This window comes from Lissotriton helveticus, chromosome 11, assembly GCF_964261635.1.
Source record: "Lissotriton helveticus chromosome 11, aLisHel1.1, whole genome shotgun sequence".
Classification (NCBI taxonomy): domain Eukaryota; kingdom Metazoa; phylum Chordata; class Amphibia; order Caudata; family Salamandridae; genus Lissotriton; species Lissotriton helveticus.
This window is the reverse complement of record NC_136072.1, coordinates 35,963,321-35,982,054: the sequence shown is the minus strand read 5'-3', so window position 1 is coordinate 35,982,054 and position 18,734 is coordinate 35,963,321. Positions and strand designations below refer to the sequence as shown.

Here is an 18,734-nt window from a genome sequence, read left to right as displayed (position 1 = left end):
AAAGCTATTCATTGTCTTTTAGCTTAATACATGTTAATACATTTGTTGTACTTTACCATTGAGATATCTCTGTCCGGTGGGGGAGATCTCCCACCATCTTTGTTAAATTACAAGTAGTAACTTTAAACTCATAAATCCTGTTCTGAAAGGCCCCACCCGGTGGCTGAAACACACAAGTCCACAGCTAGGAGTAAGTTCACACTTGGAAATGTTCATTAACAAAAAAGTGTAAAGTTACTCCTGTGTGCAATAGCAGATTTACACTTTCAAAACATCTAATCATATAAATGTAACTTTGTGAAAAATCTCTGTGTGTCTACTTTACAATCTAATGCTACCGTCTTGAGTAGTGTTTCTACCCTGCTCCATTGATTCTATTTGAACGGGTCCACACTCGGTCTGGGAAAAAATGTAATCTACAATGAAGTAGTTATTGGCATGATTGTTATGCCAAAAGTGTGAGATTATGTCATGTTGGTATAGGACTTAGTTCAAGAAAAATCCTATGGCAGGGTCTAGGAAAAAACCTGAACAAACTGAATGCAAGTGGATTTCATTGGTGTCACTTTTTTTGCGCCACAAATGGACACGGGGAGCTTTTTGCACTAACAAAAAAAGAGCAACAATTTTGATGCTGCACTTTGCATAATTATGCGTGATTTTGTGTCATTCTTTTGGGCATTTAAATAATTTCTGCAAAGAAAATTACACAAACTGTGCTTATGGCTAATGCAGAACTAAGCTGTCTATATAATTTTGAGAGGCATGTACACCCAGTTGTGACTATAATTAAGGTTCATCCTATATTCCCTCTAAAAATGCTAACTATGGTGCACAGAAATCTAGTGCCCCACTATATGGACTATTAATTTTAGCAATGGCTAATATAATAATCGCTTGTAACCAAATTCAATATCATCATGGTAATGTATGGATAATTGACTATAAGACCATTATCCTTTTTGCTATTGATCTACTCACTAAAATCAAATTTAGAAAAAAATGTCCCGTCTGTTTAGTCATTCTAAGCACATTCTTATCACTCCCATCTAAGTATCTGAACAGTTCTGCTGTTCTTCTTAATACTTGCATATCATAGTCCTTGAAAACAACATCACACAGGCTACCAGGCCTAAATAATCCTCTACTGTATCAAACTGAAACAATTGCCTCTTCCTCCATGTGATTGGCTATGAAGGTTTCAACCTACTCATGTACAAACCTTCCGAATGGTTCCACCCTCAGACACTGATGACCACGTGGACTTCTTGTTGTCCTTGATTCTACATTCTTTCGACACTGAGAATCATCATAATCATCAATCATCACTTTATTTTGCCAGTACAAAAGAACAGCATAAAAAGAATTTTAAATACAATGCACACAAAATCATATTAATCTTAAAAACCTTAAAATACAAACATATGCACAGTTTCTTAAAAATTCAATTTAAAATTATATAATTAGGTGCAACATGGCTAAGAGGGATAGAATGTATGTATGAGAAATTCATGTATTATTATCATAGTATTTTAAGTTACGGGAATTGTTTGCTTTTTTTATGACACACCGTAAAAACTAGGCCAGACAATTGCATGTGAATGGATTGGGTGACAACTGTAAATAATAAAGAGCTATGAGACATTGTCTGAATTTAGGGCTATGCATAAGTGGAAAAAATAAATTTTCCTTTCCTCAATATGCAAGCTGCAGAAGAATAAAACATGACATTCCCCTTGTGGGCAAGCTCAAAGGACATCCACAGAATAAGAATCAGAAGGAAAGCCTAACAAAAACCTCAGGAACAGAAATCTATGTTGAGCGCTTGTAACAAAGGATAAATATATGGGATCAATATTGTTTATTCTGGATGCAAATTGTACTGTATGACCCTGAATGACCCTCGATTTACTACCGTTAGCATCCTACCCATCTTTCTTTAGTTTTTCGACTACTAACTCCTTTAATTAAGCCTTAGAAACAGATTAACATGTTGGTGGATTGTCCAATAATTTGCCCAAACCAATGGATTATAGGGTGCTCTTTACACATTGAAGCCAATTTAACTTTCTTATACCATCTAGGGTTAGACAGTCCTGCACACTTTCTTGTGTTAGCTTTAGTAAGAATCACTTTGTTCTTACATAGATTCTTTTACCGTGTTGCCCTCTTGTGAGGAATGAATGCTACATGACAAGGCATAGGTACATGTCCTCTCTAAGGTTATTTTTAAAGCATCTCAGCAAGAGATGCCAAAAAAGGTAATGACTATTGGTCTTGAATAGAGGTGTGTAAAATAATGATCCCTATGAGCAATAGTTTGCGGAGAACTATAATAACCTATTTGACTCCACCAAGAGTTGTACTAGTCCGGCAACTAAATCATCCACTGCTGACCATATTCACTAAGTCAGTGCACAAAATTACTTGGGAATAGTGACAAACAAATTGACATATTAGCAGAACTAGACATGCCCAGATCTTCCAAACATGGGTAATAGGTTGTGTACCATAGCATACATTGTGCCTAGTGCCTTCCAGGGTCTTTTACTTCTGTCTTCCTCGCATATTTAAGAATCTCCAAATCCCTGTGGTTGCAAACAGTAGAGAGAGGAAACAGACAATCTATGCATGCCGGGAGCATGGAATGATGATGGATGCCTTCATCTCCTTTCTCACAGGGAACTGACATAAGGAATTGGCTAACCATGAATCCTAACTCTTAAACATTTAACTTCATGGCAAGAGACTACCAGAACATGAGACTTCCTTCCAATACTAATCGAGGAGACGGATGCAAGTCTTGTGGTCTGTGAAGATGCATTTTGTCAGGAAACGTTTTTAAAGTTATGTAGAATGTTACAAACTTTTACAAAATGAATCTGTGCAGTTTCTCATATGAAAATGCAATACTAGGGCCTACCTTGCACACACACGTCAAGCTAGATGTGGTATAAGGTTGATCCATTGTCAACTGCACAACATTTTCTGTTAAACCACACTTACATGAAAAAAAATAATGTAAGGTTTTACAAATGTTCTCAAAATTCATGTAACATAAAGTACTGCATGCATATTCTTTTTATCTAAGCCTACCTGGCTAACAATCTACTCCAATGGTTGGTGGCCAGAATGGTGATATACATGTCTGGCCAACTTAGTGCATTCCAAACAGATTTGCACCTGCTGAGGCTATGACCATTCATCCTTAGGATTGTGGAAAGAGATCAGGGCACTCAAACCGTCATGTGATAGTGACTCTACTTGCTTCTAATGTGCACAAGTGCAACTCTTGAGTTAGCCCTTCCTTTGGGGTACCCTTCCCAATAGGGTGTTGCTTAGAGGAACATTCTGCAGTTAGTATCTTCCGAGCCTCACTAGAGGTGTCATTTTGCACCAGCTCTCTGTATCTCTGCAACTACCCAAATATTGACTCACAAAGAAGCAGATGAGGGTAAACCAAAGCACAAGTAAAACACACTTCCCATTTAAGTGTATGTGACTGGGATAAACCAGCAGAGGCTACTGTTAATAGCTGTGAGCAGCCAAGTAAGATGCAGGCAGCTAGAATGCAGCCCCTCTGGTCCTTTCATGCTAAATCATGAAACAGAGAATGTGCTACAAAATAATTCCCCTTTGGGTGCTTTAATCAAAGTGCTTACAATGTGATTGTTTTAGCCTTTGTTGTCCACTTTTCATGCCTCTATTTTTTGAGGAAATATTGTGTTATGATTTAAACAAAAGCCTACTTTGGACTTTTAAGGCCTTCATCTTTTAACTGGTTTGCTACTTGAGTTGTTGTTCCCTTAACAGAAAAGCTAAAATGGACAACATTTAGGCCCTCCTTGCAAACTCCCCAAACTAAGATACTGGGATACAGGGGGACTGGATAATTCACGGGTTGTGAGTTACTTCTATACGAGGCATAACATGTGGACTTGTGAATAAATACCATGTTCCAATCCATGTGTTTTTCCCCACATTGAGAGAAATGATGGGCACAAACCCACATCTATTTACCACCTCCTTGGACATGGGTAAATCTGCTGATGGGAGAATAGGGCCATCATTTACAGCTCCTCACACTTTGCAGGAAGAAGGGCAGTCTGCGGCCAGGTACATCTGTGGCCTGCAGCCCCCACCCTCTGCTACATGGGGGTTCAGGAATAGCATTTTCATGTTTCTGGCATTACTAAGACTGTATTTTCAGAACCATTAATCCCCAGCCCTGAAACACCAAGTTACTAAGAAGGCACTGAGCAGCTTTTCCCCATTGAGTGGTGTCTCCAGGACTCCTGTCCAGTAATAATATAAGGGATAAAGCACTCCGCTGTTTATTATAAGGATATTGCAAGTCACTGAGGAGTTCCATGACTATATAGAGGACAAAGGTTGAAGCCAAGTTCCTTTATAATGTTATGGTTCTCTGAAGTGACTTACAGTATCCTTAGCATGTACGGCAGGTGGTCGTTTAACCCATGTAATGCATGCTCACACTATCACCTTTCCCACAAACCACTTAAACCTTTGGTGTGTAGCTCTTTCATATGAAAAAGAGAGCATATTTGCAAACATGATGATTAAAAACAGAAACTCTAGTTCCAAATTAAACATATCAATAGGCTATTGAATATCTGTTGCAAAAATATATTAGAATAATTTAATACAAGATCAAGCATGCCAATAGACCCGATTCAGGTGGTTCCTCTGCTTCGATAGAAGTCAATGTGGGAAATACCCTCTCCCAATATTTTTTTTTGAATCCCAGACTTTGCTCTTCTAAAATATTGGCCTGTATGAAAGTCAATTTAAAAATGGGCAGAAACATGCAGAAAGGTTATCACTTTTTTTACCTAAGGAGTACAAACATTAAACCTCTTACCGTAAAAATCACCTTTCTTCACGTCACTGTACAACTAGTAAAACAGAGGAGAAATAAACAAAAGTCACAATTTTTTTTCATTCTTTAACTTTGTTCACTGACTTGACCTGCTTTCCCCTCCACTGCTGGCTCTGGAAACAGGCATTGTGATGTCAGAACTCACTGAACTCAACTGTAATAATTTATTACAATTGAATTCTGCCATCATTTCTTTATAATAAGAGACTGGGTGTGTCACTGGTCACTGATAATATATGGTTAGACAGCCCTCTCCATATGGGTATCACAGGCTTTATTACGCCTCTCTGTCCTGCATCGAATCTCCCATGCACAAATTTGTGTTTTTACTGTGGGTGGTCTTCTAATGGTCCGTAATTTTATTTCTTAAACAATATTATCCTCAAGTAAGGAACCACACATTAAATCACAGAGAACTTTACAGTCAGCGCTCTCAAAATTCGTCACAAAATTCTCAAATCTCTTATGTCAGCCACCAATTTTTGATCTATCAGAGTCATCTTCATACACTTCTCTTCATCGATTCATCTATATTTTACACTTTACAGCATAATTCAGACACAGGCCCTTTTTCCAGAATCCAGCTCATTTAAATGTGTCTTTTTGCAGGAGAAGTCCAAAGGCTACCACATGGCGTTATGTGCGTTTTCCCCTTAGGAATTATGCACAGTCTGTTGGAAATTGATTATTAGTAGTGATAAGTAGTGACTTACCTCACATAAACAGACCACAAACACAGTAAGAGGTTCAGTCAAGGTCTCAATAAATTGTTCACTTGCTCAACCTTTGGTAGCTGGCAGCGAGCAGGCAGGCATAACTTAGGCAAAAGGTGTGTAAAGCATTTAAAAACACAAATACATTAAATAAGTAAAACACAACACACAATAAAAACGCAACTCCAATTATAAAAATAGAATATAATTCTTTGAACAAATAGACACCAAAACAACAAAGATCTAATGTAGGAAACTGGCGATATGAGTTTTTAAAGAATAATCACTTTTGAGTGTTCAAAAACATGTAGCGCCACATTGGAACATCTGGTTGTACTTTACTGGGACAAAGTCAAAGTTTGAGGTTCACAACAATGGAGTCCTGTTTGGGTACATAAGCAGGAGGCCTCGGTCAAAATTTGACCTTCAGACTTACAAACTTTTCTGGAGGATTTTCTCTCCATGTCGAGCGGTCCCCTTCAGCAACCCAATTTTGATGTGAAATTGTTGGGTTGCTTCTCCATAAGGCCCCAGACAAAATTCTGGAAGTCTGGAGCCTTGGAGCTTTCAGTGGGACAAACCGGAAAGCCAGGTTGGGTTGCGAATAAAGGTAGCCGGCTTAACTAGACATTGAGTCGGTCACCGTATGGAGCTTTTTCCCAAATTTGCTCCAAACTTCTCCAAACTTCTGGAACTTCTTCCTGAAGTTACTCTTGAGAGTTAAAGTGTCCAGAATACAATTCCAAGGTTCTGGAATCTCATAGATGGTCCTCTGGATGTGTGGACTACAATTCCCACAATTCACCCGACCAAATCCTTAAAAGTCCACTGGACGCACTCCAGGATGGGGACTCTTGATGGAGATGATGCATGTGGGCTCTGTTAACCTGTAGCTTGCAGGGAGACCACTCCTTAATCCTTCTTGAAGCAAGGCAACGTTTTTAGGGCTGTAGTACCAAATTGTGCAGCAGGTGTCCTTCAAAGCGCAATCCTTTGGGTGCAGAGCCAGGTTCCAGCAGGGCAGACCTTCTTCTCTTTGTATATTTAGGCAGCAGAGCTGAGAAGCTATGCAGCTCTTCCATATTTATTCACAGTTTCTGGACGTTGAGTAGGGGGGCTCCCCTGACCAATGGGATGCAGGGTGCCACCCAGGTGTATTACCACTTTATCCAAACTGTGGCATATTCTTGTCCCACAAAGCATCATTCTCTCAAACTCCAACATGGAGAAGGTCTCTCCTTTCGTGTTAGATCTAGCTATGCCAACCCACTGGTGTAGCTAAGTTTCCTAAAGACTCCCCTTCCAACCCTCATCTTAATCAAATGACAGGGGCTCCTGTGTGGCTGGGGTGGCAGGATGTGGGGGTCAGCTTGTGCTGTCCGAAAGTATCATGCTCCCCTTAAAGACCAGTTTGACTGCCCATCACCTCCTTTCTGCCTGCTGCTCTGCAGCTTGTATTTCTCTGTCCATAGGAAGCCCATTGTCTCTCTAGCAGGGCTGTTCACACCACATTAGAGCAGACTGGCCAGCCAGGGCTGAGGCTTGCCAATCAAGAGAGAACAGCTGAAAGGCTGGATTTTGTCACACAGAAAAGAAAGTTTAATTACTTATTTTCTGTCATAGTTATTATAAATCTAACAGTGGAAAGTTGTTGGACTTAGCTTAACTATTCATTTGATAACTTGAAGAATATTTTATGTGGCTCCCATCAATATTTATACTTAAATAAAAGGTTACAATGTTAGCCCATGGAGTCATTCACTACAATGGAGAAAAATTAAATTTACACTTTTTCCCTCACCGGGGCTTATAAAACATCTTTTATAAAGTCCCTGCCTATAGTTACATGGCACTCTATTCCTGGAGAGTCTAGGGAAGACCTTAGGTGTGACTTATATGTAAAAATAAGGTAGATTATTATTTTGGAAGGACCTTAAAATTAGGGGTGGGCAGAATTTGCATAGTCGCGCTATGCAAAGCTCCGCGAAACAGTAAAAAATCTCAGTGAGCACGCAGAGTTCCACGCACACGCGGAGTTGCTTGTTCTGCCCATTCGCGGTGCTCTTTTCCTGTTCGCGAACGCTGTTTGCATGCTTGGGGGGAAATATCTCGCGAATACACATTGGAAAGCACGAACAAGCAAACAATTCTGCGAAGCTGCGGATCGCTTTTTCGTGGACCGCTAACTTACCCAAATTCCACAAATTCCGCAAGCGGAGCGGAATTTACCGCCCAGGCGTACTTAAAATCGAAAGTTGAATTTGTATATAATTTCAGTTTATAAGCAGCCTGTAAGGCCCGGCTGGCTTTTAATATGACAGAAGGCACCACAGGGCACACACATTGCAGAAAATCCTTTGGGCCTCGAAACCTCCCTTCCCTATTATATACTAGGGATTTTTTAGGTAGATTGGACTTACAGGAGTCGGCCTTTGCCAATTGTAGATATACTAAATTACTATGTACTTTTTACGTATAGCACAGGCCCTGGATCTGGTCAGCAGAACCCAGGGCACAATCAGAGTCAGAAAATCAGCAGCTAGTAGTAAAATGGGGGCAAAAAGTGGAGGGACACTGCAAACAGGTCCTGATCTCTCCCACAGTCCCACAGTGCAATGCTGGATATTTCATTTTAACATTGTTCCTTCTTCTATCAGTAGAGTCTGCAGATTTGTATCCACCAGTCTCCAATACCATCCATGACATTGCAAGACTTAATCAATTGCACCATGTTAGCCTAGGCCAGCCCACAGGATTAGTGGATTAAAATTTACAGAGTGCAGGGAGCTTGAGATATGGTCTTTGCAGCCATTTAAAGTACATGACTCATCTTCCATCTATTTCTTTCCAGATTCAGGAAGTCATTGCAGATCTACTTGTAAGAAGGCTGTTTAATAGCAACAGTAACCACCGCACTGCAGTGTAAGTACTTTCAGAACTGAGCAGCACAGAGTCACAACACACAAAAGCCCACACAAAAGCAGGAAAAGTGCAACGACCTGACACAACAGAAGTGTCTAGGTAGAAATTCAGGTCTTCATTTACAATATTTTGCTCTAGGGCAGTGCCGCAAGCCTTCCTGCTCAGATACAGTGCATTCCTGCATTCATTTCCTGCGACGGCGCTCAGTTGACTGCCATGCACCTTCTTGCTCAAAACAATCAATGGTGGCGATTTCCTTTTTCTATGTGTGCACCTCCCCTATGCCTCCCCGGGTGAGGCATAGGCTTTTCACACTTTCCCAGGTTTACAACGTGTTGTAAATCTAGGACTGTGTCAAATGCAATTGGTGTAACATGGCTAAACCCACTGCAACGCCCATGGCACACCTCCCCATCTTAGATTGAGGCAACGCAGTGACTTACACACTCAATACATGGGTCAGACTCTGTGTCCTGCTTTTGTCACTGCAGATGGAAAAGGAGTTTCCACTTATACCATCATGGCAGCTAAATTAATTTTCCCTGGAAGACGTCACATTTAGGGACTTTTTAGCAGCCAGGATGACTGAATTTGTTGGTTCCAACACAGGCACAGCATTGAGCCGTGTTGTCGAATGGGAGGCTTTTAAGGTTGTGATGCAAGGGCAGTGCCTGGGACATTCAGTGGGAATGCAACCTGATTTGGAGAGACATCTCCAGAAAATTATGGAAGATCTCAATGACCGAGATAACAAGGTGGGTAGTAGCCCGGGAGCCTTTTTGTCATTGCTGGGAATACGCGAACAATACAATGTGATTTTGTAGCAGCTGCAAAGCCATGATTACAAACAATTCTTAAACAGGGTGCACAAGGATGAGGGATGAATGGGACGTTTTGTTTGGCTGGTTGCTATGGGCAGAGAGTAGTAGGGCTCCTATTACGTGACTGGTGTCATTGGAGAGAACAGTTGTATTCCAGCTGAAACATATTAATCAGGCATTCAGTTCTTACTATGTGCCCCTTTATCAATTGTCGGAGCTAGAATTTCTGAAAGCATTGAAACCATATCCATTGTGGAAGGAGGTTGAGCTTTTAGATTGCCAGCAAAAGTTCATGTTTGTGAGTTTTATCAAAGTTTAGAGGCAAACCAAGATTTTGGAATGCCCACTTCTCGCCAATTTATTTAGATTTATGACTGGAGATTTTTCCCTCACTCATGGTGAAGAAAGCAACCAGTAAAATAAATGTTCATGCTGTGGATTCCTAGGAGTGCAAAAATGGTAAATTCAGTCGTAAGGTTATATTTAAGACTAATTTCATCATTGTAAACAGTACCCATCAATTCCTAAATGTTTTACTTCAAAACCTGCCCAACAGCATAAGGCTGCTGAAGATACCTAAATAATGAACAGACAGGAGTAAATTGCTGTAATAAGTGTAATGAAGCAGAGGGGTGAAAAGTCTGATAACTAACCCTGGGCATAGTTTGTGAAGTAGCGCTACGCGTATCTACGCGAAGTCCGCTTCGCACTACGTGAGCTACGCATAGTTACGCGAACTGCGTAGTGCACTGTGCAAAATGCTGTTCTCACTGATTGCACAGTGCCGGATGCTTGTCCACACTGTGCAATCAGTGCAATCTGCATCTTGCACAGTGCAAGCGGTCGTTTTCTGCCGCTCTAGTAGATTTCTACTCGAGCAGCAGCTTTCTGAACCCAGATTGGTAGTTTCTCATCGCGAGCGGTCGCGAGCATACGCGACCACTCGCAATGAGAAACCTGACCTCCCCGCGTTGAGAATCTCGCTGGGAGGTTTATTTTCCATGCCCGCAATCGGCAACTTGATGTTGCTGATCGCGAACGAGGAAAAAGTCTCGCCGGAATGTCATTTTGCTTGCTCGCGGATGCCAACTTGACAATGAGGACCGCAAAAAATGACCGCTGCACTACGCTATGCTTCGCTACATGTGTTTGCACTGTGCTACGTGCAATTCGCGTAGTGTGAAGTAGCGCAAACTTCACAAACTACGCGAGCGTAGCGTAGTGCTTTGCCCAGGGTTACTGGTGACCTAATATTTTCCACATCATTCAATGAAGGTTCTTCCAAAAAATCTAAAATGGGAACAAAGACTAGAAGTACCTCTTCAACAAATGTAATGCACATCAGAGTGTTTTGCATTTCAATATGGCACATATGTCTGTATGCTTTATACTGTGGCAATTATTTATGTTTATTTATGTATTTTTTCAGTCAAGGTGGTGCACACCTCATGAATGTCACGACTCAATTTAACTACAGCGGGGTTGCTACTGAGATCAAGTACTTGAACAAGCAGTTGGTCCCGGCCTTAAACCTTAAGATTGAGATTCTCAGAGCAGTGACAGCCACAACAAAGATTGCTTTTATTCAAGTCATCGATGGCAACTTCAGTAAGTTAGTATTTTTTTTGTTAGGAAACTTTATATTGAAAAATTCCAGTAACAAGAACAAGATTAACAATCTATCCATAAAGATTACACGGAGAATAAGATCAATAAACAAAATACTTAATATTTAAGTATTAATATTTAGGCAATTGCATTATATAGGCTTTTAAGAAAAGTACATAGGCAATTAATTATTAAGACATAGCACATGTATGTGTTTTTTTTGTTTACAAAAAAGAAGGAAATGCAGAAGTGATAAAGGGAAGAGAGAGATTGAAGAAAAAAGGAGAAGGTATAAACATGCAGGGCCGGACTGAGAACCAAAACCGGCCCTGGCACCCCCAATCCCCCCTCTCTCCCCACGGGGGTTGGGGGTACCGGCGAGCTCTTTACCGGGGCCGGTTTTTGGCCGTTTTTTTTACAGGGCCGATTTTGCAGCTATGCTGAAAAAACTGCCCTGTAACAAAAACGGCCCCCGGGGGCCCAAAACCGGCCCCCACCCGTGCGGCGCACCGGGGGATTGCCCGTTGCCCGCTACATGGTCACTTCTATGTGGCTCTCCTGCGTTGGAACAACCACCCTGAGGGAGAGGTGTGGCGCAGCAGCCAGGGCAGCTGACTCCAGAGTGTGGGGTTCACGGTTCGATTCTCAGAGGCAGCTCAGCTCAGCATTGCGTGACTCTGGGCAAAAGCTCACTTAATCTCCCCAACGGCCCCCCGCTCCTTGAGACCCTAACGGGTGATTAGTTTGCACTTTACAAATACCTGGTTATTTATTTACCATTTATACACCGAATTCCTAATGATGTTCTTTTTTTCTACACAAATCATACCATGCTAAATCAGGTTTTCTTTTTAAAAATCATTTAAAAAAACAGTCTTCTGTGCCATGGAAGATATCTCTAATGGGGAGCATTCAAGATAACTACCATGACAAGGGGGACACTTTTTACTGCCTCTCACCCCCAGGGATTTCCATGCAGGGAGGGGCAGTGAAAACTGGCCTCTAGGTCCTTCTATCTAAATTAGGTGGGCAGGCAATGAGGTCAACCTCCAGCTAAGCATGGGCGTAAAATCCATTCCGCTCGCGGAATTTGCGAATTTTTGACAAATTTGCGTTCCGCGAATCACACGAATTTGTCAAAAAAATCGCAATTCGCAAGCTTGCGGATTTTTTTGCTTAGTCGTGAGACTTTTTGTCCGCGAGCACGCAAAAACGGACGCAAACACGCAATTGCACAACGCGAGCATGCAACTAACCCATGTACGACCGCATGGGTAACCTCGCGGTAGCCGCGCTGAAACAATCCCGCGAACATGCAAAAAGCCCCGCAAACACACAAAAAGCCCCGCAAACACGGAAAAAAAAAGAATTAGCAAATTCGCGGATTTCGCGGGTCGCGAATTTGCTTTCGCGCAAATTCGCAAATTTCGCCCATCCAGCAACCCTTTCTCCGTCGGGCCATCAGAGGGTCTAACTACCGCAGGGTCCCTATGGTCTGTCCGCATCTGAATTCAGCAGTCGGACCATCAATTTGGCAATAAGATAGAGTAACTTTACCACTAAGAATTAAATAATCCCCTAAGCCCCCAGATGGCTCAAAATGGTGAAGTAAATGAACAAAAATCTAAATGCTTTAATTCTGATGAAAGACTTGTTAAAGTTATTATATTATCATTCTCAAGTGAACCTGATGCCACTCACTCCTTCTCCTTCATCTGCAGCGAGTCTGGATGACCTGGTGCCATACTTTTCTTGCGGTGACTTTCAACGAGATGCTTATAAACTGAACAACAACACATTTATGTGCGAGTCCCAGTGCATCAATTATTGCAAGAACGGTGGGAGCTGCACCCTGACCTTTGAAGGTCCTCTCTGCAGGTATGTTACTGCATCTTTCATCTGATGCCCTCAGCAAGATCCTTCTCTTGACTGACCACCGTAACTTGGATGACTGGTTAGATGTAGTAGTAGTAGCATGTTTATATCAGATTACAAATCCTTAAAACATTCTATAAAACATAGCAACTAGCTCAAATGCAGATAAATACATATGCCATAGTTAAAATACACATTCCTCTCATTAAAAACAATCAACTCTAACAGATTACTCACACTAACAATATCAACATGGTAAATTTTCAATCTTTGTAAAAGCAATTAAATAACATTAGATGCTAAGGGCTATCTAAAAACAACATCCACTTCCAAAAGACAAAACAAAGGATTTCAGTGTTTGCGATCGCAATTTGGCTTTTTACATCTGGCCCAAAGAGAATTATGCTAAAGGGGGATGACAAATCCCACAGTTTCATAATCCTACATCCAGGAGCTCAAGCGAGTTCGCATTTATACCTTTAAATCACTTGCAAATTATTCAGGCTGCCTGTAAATACTTGGCTAAACCAACCACCATCACTTTTCTTGCATAAGACTTACAGATCCTGAGAGCTACCTCTGAGATCCTAAGTCCACAGTGGGATAATCCATTTCTTGCGTGGTGCTGGATAAGCTGCACAAATGAGTTAAAAGTGAGAGATAGTCTCAGAATTGTCTCTTCATGCTGGGCATAATTTGGAAGCGCTATTGGAATTTCCCCATCTAGAGGTAAACTGTGCTAGTGGGAGCACCCCATATCTAAAGTTCAGACACAGTTGCCTGGGCAAGGAGCCTTCTATAGCATCAAGTGCAACTTCAGAAAATGGCATGATCTTATGATCAAGAAATTGGTCTGCCAGGCCAACTTGCAGCTTTTGATCTTATCACCCCTAGTAAGATGCAGTTTCTGGCAGCATCATCTCTACCAGTTCTGTCTTTCCATTGCTGTGCCAGCAGTGGCTGTATCCTTCCTCTACATGTAAAATGAGGAGGGGAATGGAGAGAAGGGTTTTGGAACTTTCTGTCTCATCAGACTCTAAGGGGTATATTTACTAAACTGTCTCGCAGTGAAATGCAGCCCCCAGACTTGCTGCATTGCTTGAGAGGGAGAGAGCAGGAAAGTGCTATATCTGCAGAGATATGGTATTGTTCTCTATTTCCACAGCACTGGTGCACAATCAAGATAACAGTGCCACACACACACACACACTTGCACCATAGTACAATAGATTGTGTGTGTGTGTGTGTGTGTGTGTGTGTCTAGCATAGGTTTCCAGTACATAATACTGTGTTTAGACACATTTTTAACTTTTACTACTTTGTATGTGCACACATACGAAGTAGGAAAAGTTTAAAAGACAGTCTAAGCACAGTATGTTGCTCTGGAAACTTATGCTAGGCACTCACACACACTCTTGTACTAAGGTGCCTTTACCTGTTATGATTCTGGAAGGAGGTGTCAACAGAAAGCTTGCAGAACAACGCAAAATGCATTTATTTTTGGATGAAACCCAAGCAGGCTTCCGGCCTGCTCATGAAATGGAGTTGTCTCCAGGGTCAGCTTTGGAAGATTTGTGAATGGTGTTGGACAGAGGTCAACCAGTGGCTCTAGTGTTACTTAATTTATCAGACACTTTTGACACAGTAAACCACAAGATCTTGATAACCAGGGGGCATATTATCAAGGGGGTTTATCTCCGCTTTTTTGGCTTTAAAAGCCAAGAAAGCGGAGATAAAATTAACTCCCTATTACCTAGCCGTCGCTAACACCATTTAGCGACAGCTAGTAGGAGATAGCGACCATCTTGGGCCCCGCTTTGCATGTCAGTGATATTTATCACTAATGACATGCAAAGTGAGCGTGCCATGATGTTAGCGACTGGAAACAGTCGCTAACATCGCTATCTCCTATTACCAACTTTTGGAGATATTCGCGCTAAGCGCGAATATCTCCAAAAGCTCACACCTGCCCCTGAGCAGTTCTTAGCCATGTTATCCAATGGGAGGTGGATAACATGGCTAAGAGCATTAGATCGGTAATGCATGAATATCGCTGACTTTTCAGCGATATTCATGCATTGCTGCCGATTTTTATCTCTTAGGAGATAAACCTTGATATTAGCAAGGTTCCTAAGCGATAAAAATCGCCGCAGCTCGGCGATAAAAATATCGCTGCTAAACCAACATAGCGATAATTATCGCTAGTTGTTGGTAATATGCCCCCTGGTTATTGAGGTGGGATTGAGAGGCCGAGCCCTTGATCGGATTTGTTCTTATTTAGAGGAGAGGTCAGAAGGCATTCAAATGCACCCTTTCTGCTCTTCATTTAAATCAGTTGAACACTGGGTAACCCCGGGTTTGGCCCTTAACCCAACCCTGTTCAATGTGCACTTTCATCCACACGCTGCACTTATTAGATCCCAGGGTTTCAATTGCAGATGATACTTAGTTGATTTTAATTTTGGATCATTGATTCTCAGAATTAATTGGTGAACTCTTTCAATAATTGTTTAGCAGACATCTCAGGCTGGTTGAATAGCAGCCCGTGATTTTTCACAAACTGCTTATGGCAACAGACAACTCATGAATCCATGGAGCACTCATTCATTTTTTTTTGCGTTTTTTGTATTTAAATTGATTTTGCAGCAACTCTGTAGAACTATCAGTAAAAACTCTAGAACTATTTAGAAATATGGGGCAGAACTTGCATTCAGTATCTGAGGTTGTCACATGTAACTTTAATACTCTATTTCAGCTCCCACTGCTCTATCTATCTCACACTGTGTTGTAATACATAGCCATTATCAACTCTGCTATTCTGAGAAGCCACAATTCACATACATAATTCTGTTGGCCATTCTTTGTTTCAGCAGTTAAGGGATGCTCTACTGCCTAAACACTCCCTTTGACAGTCTAAGTGACCTATTAAAATGACACATGCCTCTTTAATCGGCATGCTCAGGATGGCTTGTCTATGCTGACAATATATATTCAAATTGCGTAAGATTTACTATATCCAAAAATGTGCTTTATATCTGTAAACAGACAATGCTTGCTATGCTTGTGCTTTCCAGATCAGCAACTCTCTGGATAAGTGGCACCTCTCTGTTCCCTCATTTGTTTTTAGCAATTTTCCAAAATGGAAATATGTTTTTTCCTCAGGGGATTTGTGGTTAATTAATAAAAAGCTTAGTTAAAAATCTAAAAGTACAGATGTATTGACTTGTCACTATTGGGGCCCACGCCATCCAGGGATCCCTTAGATAGATTGGTTGTGAGCAATTCACCGGTTTAAGGAAATCGAGGTGTGCAGGGGAGGGAGGGCATATGTGCTGGTTTTTCATGTGCTGCGGGATATAGGGTGTGTGATGTATGGGCGAGGGTGGGGGAGTGGAGCCTGGGTCTGATGTTCGGCAGACCTTTCAGAGGGATGATGTATGGTGCCTCGGATTTGTACGATTTGATTATTGCGTGTTTGATGCTCATCGGGCTTCGCCCATTTGGTACCTTGAAAAATTAATAAAATTTGTTGTTATTAAAAAAACCTAAAAGGATGTAAACTTGTATTTAATGAAAAGTTGAGCTTTCTTGTCTCCTTTTCCTGTGCAGGTGTGTTCCTTTCTCAATTTATACCACTTCTGGTCCAACCTGTGACACCATCGCCATGAACCTCAACGCCTTCTTTGGCATCCTCTTTGGGGCTCTTGTATTCCTTTTGCTGCTCATAATCGCCATTGTCCTAATAGTCTACTGGCGCCGCAAGAAGAAGAAGAGCGAAGTCTATGAATGCTATGATGATAGGTGAGTGCTATCTTTGAGGCGCTAATAGTTAATGATGTGTTAGTCTTGGCATCACCCTCTTTCTTGAACATTCTTTAGTTGGAGCCGCCATGTGGGAAAGGACTGTTGTTTTGCTCACAAATATTGTGGGTGAGCCTCAGATGACCTTCCTGGGCCTCACTTGAGCTGCTCCTCTTTCAGAGCAACTAGGAAAAGTCACACATGCAGGAAGAATTTTTGGGAACCATCCTATATCATAAATCATGTATCATGCATAATAGGCTATGGCCAGTATATGTGAAGTAAAGTTAGAAATAACAAGTTAGACTTCTCAGTCCATAACACAAAAAAGATGGAAAGTTAAAACACACAGAAAATAGTCTTATGTCACAGCCATACTTCCCACCACCTCTAGTACTGCATTCACTGGTCTGATGAGGTTCTTTCCCGGTTTGGGTTATTTTAAAGGGGTAGCAGTACTAGGCAACATTAGCGCAGGCTCTACTTCACTAAGCAATAACTATGAGGTGTCAATCTGCTGGTCAGTTTTGTCATGCAGAGCTAAATGCATTTATATTGGTAACACAATGCCTTTAACACAGGGAAGGTCTTTACACTTCACTATATACCATATCACTCTCTTTCTTTTAGGCCTGTGTTATCTGTTTGTTGTAGTTGATCCTTTCAGTGTGCTTTTCTCTCTCATTCAAATCAAATAAGTCTTTATTTCGACTTTTAGTCATAAAAGACATACATAAACATATTAAAATCAACGTTTCATCATTATTACATCCATTTTAAATATTTACAGGGAAATACATCATTTAATCATCCAATTGATATTTATCCACATATAGGGTGTTCCAACACAACTGATTAAAAAAAGAAAATAATGTGTTTGATAAAATCATTAAAATTGATTCCATTTGTTTTCCTGCATAAATACCAGATTAAATTTGTGGAGTCTGCAATACTTTCAGCTTGTCCCTTCGTATTGTAGTGTGTTTATCTAGGTACCTATATTGATACTCCTATTTCTGACCCTTGTCAGGTTATTAATTCACTAGTGTCCATACAACGGCACAGAAACCCGTTTTCAGATTAAGTCATAGCGCATGCTGTCACATTAAGCAAGCACTATCCCTCCAGCCCCCTAGAGAGCACACCGAGTTCTCAAAACAAACCAAACCTCCAGCAGACCTGGGAAATCCCCCGCAGCTATTGTTTTGATTTCGCTCGAGAACTCCTGAAAAGAATGTAAGAACGACCAGTCCTTATGACATTCCTACTGACGTCTTATGTCCATCCTTACGTCAAACTCGGCACCTTTCAGGTATAACTATACCGACGCTGCCCTAAGCAAACACACAATGGTGACGAGCTTGGAGCAGCGCTACTTGCCGGAGAGCCCAGCTGATGCAGAAAGCCCACGGACGCTGCCCCTCCCTCTTTGACGCGCTGAGAGAGACGCTGCCTTTTCTCCTGCCGAGAAATCCAGCCTCCGGCGTTTCCAGCCGCCCTCGCGGATAACTGGGATATCGAGTCCTGAGACAGAGATACCAACCCTCCAGCCTTCTAAATCCCAGGTACTGAACTGACTAACCCCTTACAGAGAATTCTTGAGTCAGATCCTTGGCAAAAGAAATTTAACTTAAACTGCTACTTACTTACTTACTCCCTCCCACGTATTAGGCTCAGGTCAGGTACACCGGGGTAGGTGTAGTTAGAAGCACCAGTTGAGAACGATTAGTCAATGTATATATGTATGTATATCTTTTATCCATTTTAAGTATCATATGGCTAAGAAACCATATCAATGCTTTTACAGTATTATTTTATAATCCTGTTTTAACTGTATGCACTTTACTTAACTATAAGTATTGCAATAATAGCGATTCATTTCTCTTGTATGAGAAAAGAGACTGATCAATAAATAACATCTTTTTATTGAAACACGCCCATCTCTTATTTCTCTACAAACTGGTGAAACTAAGAATGCACGTACTGACTGAGTAAAATAGTTGTCTTTTGTTTTCACACGACTCTAGAGATATACTCTTCATTAGGGGGGAGCAAAGTTGTCATGTTCTATGGTTGTCAGAATCTAAATCCCTT

General features: G+C 41.3%; 1 protein-coding gene across 1 annotated transcript in view; it reads left to right on the top strand.

Annotated features, from left to right (window-relative positions):
* The window catches only part of LOC144792164 (mucin-4-like), a 95,180-nt gene that overhangs the window by 27,918 nt on the left and 48,528 nt on the right, over positions 1–18,734 (top strand). Inside the window, exons 4-7 of the mRNA XM_078667057.1 lie at positions 8,465–8,535; positions 10,786–10,964; positions 12,686–12,842; positions 16,449–16,640. Of these exons, the coding sequence (XP_078523183.1) occupies positions 8,465–8,535; positions 10,786–10,964; positions 12,686–12,842; positions 16,449–16,640 (599 nt within the window). The remainder of the gene's footprint in view (positions 1–8,464; positions 8,536–10,785; positions 10,965–12,685; positions 12,843–16,448; positions 16,641–18,734) is intronic.